At 34.5% G+C, this 12806-nt stretch overlaps 1 protein-coding gene across 9 annotated transcripts in view; it reads left to right on the plus strand.

The window, feature by feature from the left end:
* The window catches only part of LOC308187861 (cilia- and flagella-associated protein 47-like), a 307333-nt gene that overhangs the window by 80084 nt on the left and 214443 nt on the right, over positions 1-12806 (plus strand). For 8 of the 9 annotated variants that reach the window (XR_013944960.1, XM_080576253.1, XM_080576256.1 and 5 more), the window contains 2 exons: positions 3632-3729; positions 4025-4141. Coding sequence is in view for 8 of the 9 variants with exons in the window: in XM_080576253.1 (XP_080432379.1) it covers positions 3632-3729; positions 4025-4141 (215 nt within the window). In the remaining variant the exon portion in view is untranslated. The remainder of the gene's footprint in view (positions 1-3631; positions 3730-4024; positions 4142-12806) is intronic. The other variant, XM_080576255.1, reaches the window with a different exon arrangement.

The raw sequence follows: 12806 nt of genomic DNA on the forward strand, positions 1-12806 counted from the left end.
CTTTTAAACAGTCTATTTTTTATTTTTTAAATTGAAGTACATTTCATGGATATTTTGAATATAAACATAAATTTATTCAGTTTTCTTTCTGTTCTTATTAATGAAACAACCACAATAAAATAAACTTATTTGAAACTTTCTTCAGAAGTGGAGAATTTTTAGGTAGTCATTTGAAATACTTGTTTTTTTTTCTTTTTTCTTTTTTTTTTTTTTGGAATGTCCTAGAAGAAACTTGCTGTATTTTGGAGATGAGTAGAGAGTGATCATCTTTACTTTTAAGCCTGTTCTTTTATTTCAACTATTAGAAATGAATTTTTAACCATGAAAGTGGAACAAAGTAACAGCTTAGGTCTTACCAGAAAAAAAGAGACTGCTTAAAAACAATTCAATTATAATTAATATATGAGATAACATATGTTATATGATGATTAATTCATAGTAAGATTTCCATCCATCTTCTGATATGGTAAATAGTTTTTTGGGGAAGGAGAGGGGGGAAGAGGTTGGCCAAAGTTACATCTGTTTAGATCCAAGAGCTTACCATTGTGAGAGACAACTTGTTGAAAGTAGTTGGCATAGTAATTGGTTTTAATTAGGTGGAAGGGGCCTGAATACTGTAATGAGATGGAGCTGTGCAGCCACTGGATTTCAAACTCATTAACCTGCTGATCTTTGCTCTCATTTGAAATTATGTTTGAAGTCACTTTAGAGAATGAACAGGAAACATTAAACAAGCATAAACACTGAATAAGGCAAAAACTATATTAATCAATGTCCCAGAATAAACTTATGATGAATTCACGTGCCCTAGTTGGTAAGCTTGTGCAGCATGTGCTCCTATACTTTCTCACTACAGCTATGTTCATGTGTTTGAATATGTGCAAATAGTTGATGTGGAATGATAGACATTAACGTTTTTCAGATGCTGAGGCACCTGTATTCCGTACATGAACAAACTAATCAAGAAAGATAAATTTTGCTTAGAATATACTGCAGGAGATTGTCCTAGGTTGAATTAGTGTTTTCTAAGTGTAATTTGTTACTAATAATCTAATTACTTTTCCACTGAATGTTTTGATACATTCATTTTTCCACTGCAATAGTGTTTATTTTAGCAGTTAAAACATAGCATCTAGCACCCTACTTGAAATTATTTTGCTGCAATAATGTCACAGCTCTAGTGCTTACTAAGTTAGACCAAACATCATCTTAAATTCTCACATTAGAGAATGTGAGCATGAAACTAAAAAAAGAACCTTTTCAATTGACTGCTACTACAAGCAGCAAGTCATAAGTTTGTTTTTAAGTGTATAGTATTTTTCTTGATGGCACAGTATCTTTTTTTTTTTTTTTCCCTAAATGTCAGTGATACTTTATGAAGTCTGAGGGTCTGTCTTAATAGGATCATAATGAACCAGCACCCCCTGCTGCAAAACACACGAGCATCAACATTTTTAATCTAAGTATTCATGAACCATCCCTGAAAATTCTGTAAGAACTTCAGTCTTCCATGAAATAGAAAGTCACAGTTAGAAAAAAATCTATTGTGTGTTAGCTAGGTTATTTTATGAAAGCAAATACTTAAACATTAGTCTTCTCTGGAACTCACTTTGGTTTGAGATTATAATTTGATGTATTTACTTTGCATTAATATACGATTCTCTCTGAACACACTAATGATTTGCTCCATTGTTATTTTATTTCTTTTATTTCACTTGTGGGTAGTTTCTCTTTCAAATTTAGTATGAAACATAATATTTGAAACACCTATAAAACAATTTTATAAACTTACAACTCATCCATTTGGTGTAAATGAGGAGTTTCACAGCCAGATTTATACCTGTAGGTGACAATAGCTATTTTTTGCAAATTTGATTTAACCATACTTCTGGAGGTTAAGCAAGCTGGTAGTGATATGTTATAATCTGGCATTAACAACATCATCTTTAGCTTCATCACTGTCACTAATGGCAATTTTGCAACTGCACTTGATATCAAAGTGAGTGAGTACATGCAAGGGATTGTACTGGATTCTTTCTGTAAAAGTTGAGTTCTTTAAAACATACACTATTTACCTGCTTTCATAGGTATTGTCTTGTAGAATGAAGCTCATAGTAAGGACAGATTTGAAATAAAGGTCTGAAATATGTAACTTGATAAAACATTTTATGCTCCTATTGTTTAAAATTAGTTCTATGTCAGGTACTGGAGTCTCCAGATTCTTTTGCTAAGGAAGATGGTGGACTATTCTTAACATCATTACATTACCATCATAGCTGTTTAGTATTCGATTATTATTTTTTTTAATTTATTTTTTATGGTAGCACTTTTGAAAGAAAAAACATTTCTGTGTATTAAAACAATATATTTACTTATTTGTAATGTATGAAATTTTGGATCATTCCATAGCATATTGGTGGGTATTTTTCAGTCTTGGAAGATTTGAAGCTGGTAAAGAATACACTGTCTGAATATATAGTGAAATAAAAGCTATATAAGTTGTCCTTTATGAGAAAGCATGATCTCAGACTACCTGAAAACCTTGCCAATAACTGAAGTCTAAAGTGTTCAATAAATTTGTGAGCCAGGACTTTAGACAGTAAGGAAAACAAAGGAAATTAAGCAATAGCTATTTTTGTGATAGAAGTGGGAAGAAACTGCAGGTAACCCAACAGAGAAGGCATGACTCAGTCCTTGAATATTTGTGACCTGATTCTTCTCCTTAAAAAAAAGGATCGGTTTCTCTGCTTGTGCTTTAAAAACTGTATACTATCTGGAGAGCAAAGTACCAGTAATTGGATATAGACACTGATTCAGGTTTCAAATGTTTGGGATTTTTGAAGATTTTTTTTTTGAAAAATTTTTGAAAAGAGAGTTTTCAGATGACTATTATTCAAATAGTTTCTTATGGTAAAACAGAATTGTGTTGTTTAAATGCTGGGATAAATGTTTAAAATATGGAACGCTTGAAATACAAAATACTCATGAAATTTACTTTCTTAATAATCAGTTTTATTTTAAATAAAAGTATGAGATACATAATGAATAATCTTAATTTTGTGAAGCATAGACCTTTAAAACTGAAACATATAAGTAGTGATCTGTGCTGGAGGAACTGAGTTTTTAGCTTTCATTTATATTGCATTTATTAAATAAGTGCCAAATAATTTAATATGATTTTGAAGAAAATTAATAACCTTTCTTATATGCTTAAATGTTTCAACTGTAGAGGATTCATGCAAGTTTTTGGGAATTTCAGTAGCTGCCTGAACCTTATGCCTATCCAAATAATATTTTACGTTCTTAGGTACCTAAGCAGCTAAATTTACAGCTATTGAGGTTAGGTTTAGCTTATCTACCATCCTTCCAGTTGTGATGAATACTCTGACATTTGTATCATAATGTATGAGTAATAGTTACAATACTCTAGGTGAGATTTTTCATGTTTCCAGGAATGGCTCTGGAGGAGAATTATGCCTGGGAAATTCTACGTGTGAATGTGGCATGTTTCCTTTTTCTGTTCTTTCCTCAACTCAGTTGTTTCAGAAAGTCATCATATCTACCCAGAGTAAAATTAGGCATATCAGGAGAGAGGGTCTAATTCATTCATCTTGTTCTGTTTTTAAATCAGGTGAAGTACCACCAATGAGATGGATAGTGAATTTTGACCGAGATCTTCTAGATGGTCTGGTGTTAGCAGCACAGCTGGCAGCTTATTGTCCATACTTGGTAAGGACTTCTCTTAATATCATGCAAGTTTTATACACAGGGTAATATTAATTAAGTGGATTTACTCAGGCCTTATTTTCCTTTGGAACTGTTGACTCATATGGCTTTTAAAAACAAAATACCATTTAGTGAGTGCAGACTGATTATTTCAGTATTACTTTTTCTCTTCTCTGGTATATTCTTAACAGAAAATTTTAGTTCAAAATTTAGATCTTATGGATTTCTCAAAGAATGAAAATACATAGTAGTTTTGCTGAATGGAATATGAAAACTTTGATTTCTATATCTTCCCTAGATTGCTACTCACTTTGTAAGGATGTATACTAATGCAAAAACTCCTGCACAGTTTCTGCACAACTGTTTCATACTTGTGAATGCTATGCATGCTGTGAATCTGACTATAGACATAAAGGTAAATAATTTTATGCCATCTTTACTCGTATACTTTGTTTTATTTTTGATTTTTTTTAACTTTTATAATAGCAATATTGTATATCAAATTGAGATGAGATTTTAGTGAATCAGTTTTATTCCATGATGCGCTACTGTATGATGGAAATCAAAATACTGCTTCATATAAATACACTTAATAACAAGTAATTTCCATAATTCCTTGATTTGTAGAACTGTATATATGCAACTTGCTAATTATAACAAGACTTATTCAGTTCAGATTCTAGCATCGTAAATCACAAAATGAAAGACGGAGTAGAATTTATTATTAACATTCTAAGACAAATTAAATGTATATATAGCAACAAACGTCCTGCGCTTAAACATAAAAAAGAGTGGTAAAATATATGTCTGGTGGCATTTAGGTGCCTCTATCTAAATCATGCACGCTTATGAGTGTTCTGTCCCAGGTTTGATCCACACAGAAGTCAGTACCCTTGGACTGCTAGTGTGAAAGCCATCAGCCTCTGGAGTCCTTCACTGGGATTGCTCCCATGACGTTGATGCTGTTTATTACTTCTGCATCACTCTATAATTCACTTGGGATCATTTTTATACATTTGGTACCACACCTCATAGCTCTCTTTTTCCATCAGTTTAAGCTCTGTTACCTCCAAATTTTCTGTATAGCTGATTCACTTCTCTTGTGCTCACTTATTGATTAAAGTCCCGTCCTTATCAAAATTAGTAACAACCGTTTCAGTTAAATTTAATTATCATCTTAATTTGTAGAGTGGTTCAGCTTCCATCATGAGCAAAGTGAATGTCAGGGACTGTGATGGGCTGAGATGGGTGTGGGGCATATTGAGCTGGCTAGAAGACAAGACGATGACGTAGTAGAATAGACTTAGTATTTGTCTGTGTATGAAGAAGCTTTCCAAAGGAATAAATAGTATTAGGAATCAGAGGTGGAGGTGTGGTGTGAACAAAGTGATATGAAAGGAAGCTCAATTACAACTTTTTTTTTTTTTTTTTTTCCTTCTATTCATAGAACTGTAGAATCATTAGGGTTAGTAGAGATCTCTAAGACCATCTGGTCCCATCATCACCCTGCTACCAATGTCACCCACTAAACCATGTCCCTAAGCACCAAGTCCAACCGTTCCTTAAATACTCCCAAAACTAAGTGTTTCTGCCTGGGATCAAACCAGGGACCTTTCGCATGTGAGGCGAATGTGATAGCCACTACACTACAGAAACCTGCCTAAAATTTGATTAGCAGGGCAAAATTAACAATGCTATTTCCAGTTGTACTAGCTGTTTTTCTGCTACCACCTCTTGATATGTATAAGCTGTTATAAATGTCCTTGCTATTACAGGCTAAGCCAAGAAAATCCATTTCACGTACTTAAAACTGACAAGAACCGTAAGAAGATAATATAGGTATAATCTTGAAAATAAAGGCGTATTTTGGTTCATCTTGTAATATGAAAAACGGCCAGTACAGCACATGAAGGCAGAGGCTGAATAGCTGATAAGTAAAAAGAGTTAACCATATTCAAGGTGGAAGCAGAACTCTAGGACATGCATTTTTAGTGCACTTAGCATGTTTTAAGACTACAATGTAATATTATTATTCGTTCACCATATATTTAAGGTATTGGTGTTTTTGTAGATGGGAAAGTTTATCTCTGTACATATTAAGAATTTAAACAAAGCTATATAATCAGTTAACACTAGAAAAAGGAACAGATCTCAGATCTTCAATGTCTGCATTCAATTGTAGATTAAGGTGTGGTCTACGATCAAAATATTCTGGAAAGTAAAACAGTAGAGAATGTAAGGAATACTTTTTACATAGGCTTACTGGAATTCATACATACTTTTCCAAGAATACTGTAGAAATTACTTAAACTTGTTCTTCAGCAATAAAAGCAGCAAAATACATGCATGCATCTACTTGCTGAAGTGTCCTAGTTTGGGATTTTTTTTTCTGTTAGTCTTGTTTCTAAAATTTAGCAAGTTAAAATGTTCCAACAGTATTAGCAAAGTTCTTGACTATCAGGCAATCACTGCTTCTGAACTTTCAGGACAACTTTGCATTAATTAATGCAAAGATGGTGGTGACAGTGCAAGCTGTGACATACATCAGGTCTAGAACAGATGGCATTTTCAATCACTTTAAAATCTAAGATTCTGTAATAATAAATTTAACTGTCTGGAAGATGTCAGCTGCAAGTTTAAATGACACCTCTAATGGAGTTCAAGGCTTTTAAATCCTCTTAAGGATTAAGATATAGGTTTAAGATATAGTACTTTTGTCAAGAAATTCTTTGTTTCTACTTTCTGATCATGACTGACAGTTCAATCCTGGAGTATTAATGGTATCTTTCTATGTATTTTTTCTTTCTGTTTGCTATTTTAAGTTCTAAAGCACTTTGATTTGAAGAACATCCAATTGAAAGCAAGATAGGATGGTGGATAACAGTGATTTGCTGGAAATGTACATAACGATAGATTAGGAAAGAGGATGCAGTGATTGGGGGTGGCCAGCAGAGGATCCCAATTTGCCAGTGACCTAAAACTGAGGCCAACAAAAATTTGGGACCAAGTGAAATGGAGTATATTTTAAAACAAGTATAGAATTAAGTATAGAACATGTTGTGAGTAAAGTCAGAGTGTTAAGAAACTGAAAATGAATGTGCCTATTCAGCTGAAACACAGAGAGGAATTCAGCATAGCTATGGAGTAAAACACAGTGCAACTGGGCAATAGCATGGCCAAATGAGCAAGAAAAGGGCACAGATGATAACCATAAGATTTGACTGTGAAATGTAGGAGAGAAGGAAAATGGTGTCAGCAGCCAATGGAGGAAAGGAATTTAAAATTTCTGGTAAATCTATGGATTTTTCCTTCAGTTAGTCTACTGGTACCTAGAAAGAAAACTTCCTGGCTCACACTTAATGCTGCACTCATACTTCCATTGTCTTCATTTTGCTGTACTTTACTAAGAAGTCATTAGTTTGACAGTTGTGACAACTTCTTGACAAAACTAACTTTAAGGAAAAGCACTTCTTTCATAATTCTTAGTTACTTGATTAAAATTTGTATGATACTGCAAATACACAGATAGAACCCTCTATCTGCCAATCTGTAACATAAACACAAATATCTTGGTTTGCCTGAGATAGGAATCTAACGTTGATGTGCTGTCTTACATACAGAAAATAGAGAGAAAAGAACTTAAAAATCACTTTCATTTGTTAGAGTAACAATTGCCTTCTCATATGTATCTTTATTAGACTGTATCTTACATAGCAGCTCTACTAGGCTATTCTTGAAAAACACTTGAAGAGAGTTTTAAAAGACTGAATCTTCCTAAGCATCCACATAAAAGTATATAAAACAACCATATGCTTTGATCTGTAAGCCTAAAAAATCAGAGCAGTAGATAAAGAGCATTTGGCTAGAACTCAGCTTTATTGACAATATTCACTGGCATGATGAGATCTTTGCAAACATATGCAATTGCAATAGATGAGTGATCTGTGTGATTATCTCCAATTTTAAGTTCACCTGGAATATAACCTTTGGCATCCCATAAGCGTGTTGTGGAAATGGAAGGAAAGGCATCTTATGTTTCCAAATAGGTGTTGCTTTTTATTTCTACTAGAATAATTGAAAATTACTCAAACCTGATAATGGTCTCATCTGAGATATATTTAATGATAGCCTGTATACATCTAAATGGGATAAATATATTTTTAGCAAGGAATAGATACAGTTTTTTAAAATGAGGCTATTCAAATGTTTATATATTATGAACATATCAAAATATAGACTCTTAAGCTTTATTTAGATACCAAAATGACTATCTGATCTTTTTCCCAGACTTGCTAGCTGTTTATTTCTCACCCTGTCTTCCAGTTTATTGAAACCTTGGCTGCTGCACTTGTATAAACTTGCATAAGCCTCTATAAACTTAGGAATGTCATTTTGTTCCATGCAGTGTTGTATTCTGTATGTTCTCCCTATAAGTTCAGTGTTTAATCTTTATGGATCTGGAAATATCTATCAAAGATTAAATGTATTACTTTCTGTTGTGGAAATTCAATATAGGATTTTTATTACCTACTGTTTAATACTTTTGTCATAATTTTTGATAGTCATTTGCCACTGTTAGTTTAAATTGACTACCTAGGTAACAACTCATGGCCACTGATTTCAAGCCTTCCTGTTTTTCAGTAATTCGTGTCTTGCTAGAAGCTGTTCTTTGGTGTAGGATATCTATTTTCATCATTACTTTATAGGCTTTGTAGTGGGCAAAATTTGGGTGTTTTTTGCATCTGTTGAATGGTTTGCTTCATTACATTATTCAACTAATAATTATATGTTCAGAAGAGTAGAGAAATTTATTGTGAAAAGAAGTGATTCAGCAATCCACTGCTTCCTGATTTTTATTTATTTTTAATAAAGTTTTTGTCTCCTTTTTTCTGTCTGTCGGAACTTTGATGTATAGTTACTGTGATTATTTTTAATTTAAACCAACCTGATTTTTTTCCTGTTACTTTCCTGTTTCCCCTCTCTCTTTTTTTTTTTTTCTCATTTCCCCTTTTATTTTGTATCAATCAATTACACTTTGCTATGCTGATAAAAACAGAACTACCAGCACTTACTAAGTAGAATGACGGATAGGCAGTTAACGTCATTTAATTTTTGTATTAATTTATAAATCTATTTTCATAAAATCAAGAGGCATTGTTTGTAAGCAGTTATATACTGCTGTCTGAACAGTAGTAATAGCAATACTAAAGACTGAACTTTAGTAATATACAGGCGAATATGCAGTAATACAAAGGAAATATAGAGAGTTAGCTTTGGAGTTGAAAGCACAGAACTGATGGTGTTGAAACAGTTAAATAACTTTGTTGTCTGAATAGAACCAATCTTCTAACCCTTGACTTTCTTGTCCAGTTTTGATCTTTTCCTAAATTGGAATATATAGAATTTGATGTATGATAATTTATCCAATTTATCAGGTCAAGCAATTTCTTTAGCTAGGCAACATTTGAGTAGAAATAAAAAGCAAACAAGCAAATACCTAACTCTTTCAGAAATGTGAGGTTTTCATACTTTGGAAAACTTTGTTGTGGATAGAATTTAAGGCATAAATCTGTTAAACTTCGTTAATTACTAATGTAAAATTTGTTAACTTTTAGATTTTTCCAGAGCATAGAACAGTCGTGTGGTCTATCTGAATTTTCTGCTGAACATTGTTGTGAGCTACACTGATTTATTTTTTTTTAATTTAAATTATTTCCTAGAATAGTAGATTAATTTCAAAAATAGTTTTATGAGTATGGCTCAGAATAAAACAATGTTTCCAAGAGATTAAGTTCTGATCTAAGTCAAAATACTTAGAAGTAGGTGGGAAAAGGAACTTAGGCTCCAATGGTTAATACGCTTTGCTATCTTTGCTATCTTAAATGAAAATGCAGATAAGATGCATATCAGAGGTGTAAATCAACAACTGTATTGGAATAGCTTCCAATAAGTGAAAGGAAGACATCAGAATATTTTTCAGACTTAGGGTTTAAAAGGTTTGGAAGGAAAGAAACTTTTTTATCTCACATAGTAAATGCATCATAAAATTCCAACCCTAAAACACAGTAGTGATGGAAATAAACAGAAACGTAAGATGAGGCATATGATTACAGCAGTACATGAAGAGCATATCAAATGAATCTTAAGAATTATGAGGATTAGCATTATCTAGGAATCTTGAACAGTGATAGGGAAGTTTCATATCAGTACCCCGTTACATATTCACTCTCTTATGAGGTGAGAGAGGAGCTGTGCCAGAACTACGGGGAGTAGAATATGATGCATGGCTGGGCACAGGGCAAGGAAAAATGGAGGAAGCAATCAGGAACTCCTCTTACATTGTGCCCCATGGAGTCAATGATTTTGCCACTAGGTGAGTTCCAGTTCTGCCTTTTATATGGACTCTCCTACAGTCTCTAACATGACAAAGCAGAAGAATACTTGGAATTTACCTAAAGAGATGCTATGCAAGTTGAATTTAATATGTATACAGGTTAAAATATGGTAAGGTTTTGTCATTTCTAATGTATCTTGTCAATTTTCTCCTTCCTATTGTATTCTGTACCAAACAAAACAAAAGTTCGTGTGCTGTAGTAAAAAGCACATAGAGCACATTCTTGCACATTTAATTTGCAGGACTACAGGCATTTATTTTAATTACTGCTGAACTGTACTCAGTAATAAGTGTATGAAGTTTTCTTCACCGAAGTCATCTTTCCTTAAATAATATTTATCCTGTAGGAAAGGGCCACATCCCTCCTCTGCTTTTAGTCCATTGGCCAAGACTCATAATCTTTTCCACTACTCAGATTCTCCTTTTTTTTTTTTTTTTTTCCCTCCTACCCTTCCATATAATGCTTTAGGGTATGGAGACAGAGAGGTTCCTCTTCCTAAAGCAGACATTAGGAGTCCATCTGTTCAAGGATAGAGCTCCTTCTGGTTTCCTTGCAGCCTTGCTAAAAACATGATTTGCTTAATCGTGTTTTTGCTTAAATGACAGTCTATTAAATAAAAATAGAGTCATCAAATGACATAGGTTGAATGTTATTTAATCACTCTCAAGACCCTGAGGACACCCTGACTACTACTCAGCAGCCCCATGGGACTCCCCCACCTGCCCAGGCCCGGGTCCCCACATCAGCCCCAGGGCTGCCTGCCTCTGCCCCACTGCCATGCGCTCACCCACAGTACGATGTCCCAGCTGGGCCTTGGTTCAGCTGTGACAGTCTTCTCTTAAGCTGCCTTTACAATTTTTACACAGATTCAAAGGGAGACTGTATATATGCTTGGAAGAGAAGTCACAGAATCATAGAATATTCTGAGTTGGATATTCATGAGCACCCACAATGCTCATCCAGTCAAACTCCTGGGTCCACACAGGACCACTGAAAAATCAGATCATGTATCTGAGGGCACTTTCAAAATTTCTTGAACTCTGGGAGGCTCGGTGCCGTGACCACTGCCCTAGGGAGCCCATCCCAGTGCCTCTGCACCTCTGGGTGCAGAACCTTTCCCTCACACCCAGCCTGACCCTCCCCTGTCCCAGCTCCATGCCGTCCCCTCGGGTCCTGTCGCTGTCCCCAGAGAGCAGAGCTCAGCGCCTGCCCCTCCGCTCCCCTCGTGAGGGAGCTGCAGGCCGCCATGAGGCCTCCCCTCGGCCTGCTCCGCTCTGGGCTGAACAAACCAAGGGACTTCAGCCACTCCTCATACGTCTTGTCTTCCAGACCCTTCATCATCTTTGCTGCCCTCCTTTGGACACTCTCTATTAGTTTTATGTCCTTTTTGTACTGTGGTGTCCAAATCCACTGAGGATTTCTAGGTGGATAGAAGTCATGTGTGGTTCAGGAAGACTTGTGCTGAAAATAGCCTGTAATCGGGAAAATTCTCAAGTGTACTTAACCCTCTAATGATTTTCATTTAGGCATCAGCTTGTAGCTACACGTGGAAAAGGATACCTAATTGGTATTCTTTTGGCCCATGGTCTGAGCCAATAGTCTGCTCTTAGGTTCTTATTTTGTATACAGGTTTTTCTTTGTTGAATGTTTGCTTTAAGCAACTGAGGTTTTTTACATTGTGTTTGAAGAAGGTGGCTCTGCTATAGTTGTAAATTTTTGCCCTTTATACCCTTTCTCTTCACAGAATCATTATGCCAAAATGCAGCGTTTGCTAGCTGAAGTAAAGCTTTGACAGTTGTGGGTCCATCAGTCATCAAGTAGAAGCAGTTAGGGAGTGGAGGCGTTGTGCTTGGATTGATGGATCCTTTTGCTTTCTTAGTGCTGCTGTCTTAGGAGTTTACATCTCAGTCACCATTCTGTAGTACTATGTTTTAGGCAATAAATTTCAGCTAATGTTGCATTTTAATAATGCCAAAAGAGGAAGAAAACTCAATAAGCAGTATGTGCTCTAATTTAAAACTTTCAGTAAGTTGGAAAAAAAACATAACTCAGACAGTTAAGGTGGTAGTATAAATGACTGTACATCTCTTTTGCTGTCTTAAAGACATCCATAAGAGGCAAAAAAAGTTTTCTCCTTTTTCCAGCCCATGTGGCTAATAAATAATAAATATAATTTCTTTTCCTAAATGGTCTTCATTACTCTTTAGAAAGAAGACTAACAGTAGTTTCTGATAATGAGAATGAAACGTGTATTTTGATTTCAAAGTTTCTAGTGGGAATCCACGTGGGACAGGCTCTTTCCATCAAGGTGTATTATTGAGTTGACTGTTTTAGGCTTATCTTCCACTGCCTCAAGCATTCTGATTTTTTGTTGCTTTTGTCGATGTCTTACAATTCTCAGACACTACCAAAAAAAAAAAAAATTACATTTTCAAAACCGCTTTTATAACCTTGGACATACATGATTGGAAGGGAAAGAAAACTTTAAATCCCATGTCTGTCATTGGCCATATTTTAGAACATATGCAAATCTCCTTAATCAAGTCATTTTTTCAGATGTTTCAATAATCTTGTTTTTCATTCTTTATTTTATCTTCTTAATATAAAATAGGAAAATATAGTCTGTACAATAATTTTATTAGATCAAAAAAATTGCATTTTTTTTTCATTATAATCTGAATGTGT

Source organism: Anser brachyrhynchus, assembly GCF_964034855.1.
Source record: "Anser brachyrhynchus genome assembly, chromosome: 1".
Lineage (NCBI taxonomy): Eukaryota > Metazoa > Chordata > Aves > Anseriformes > Anatidae > Anser > Anser brachyrhynchus.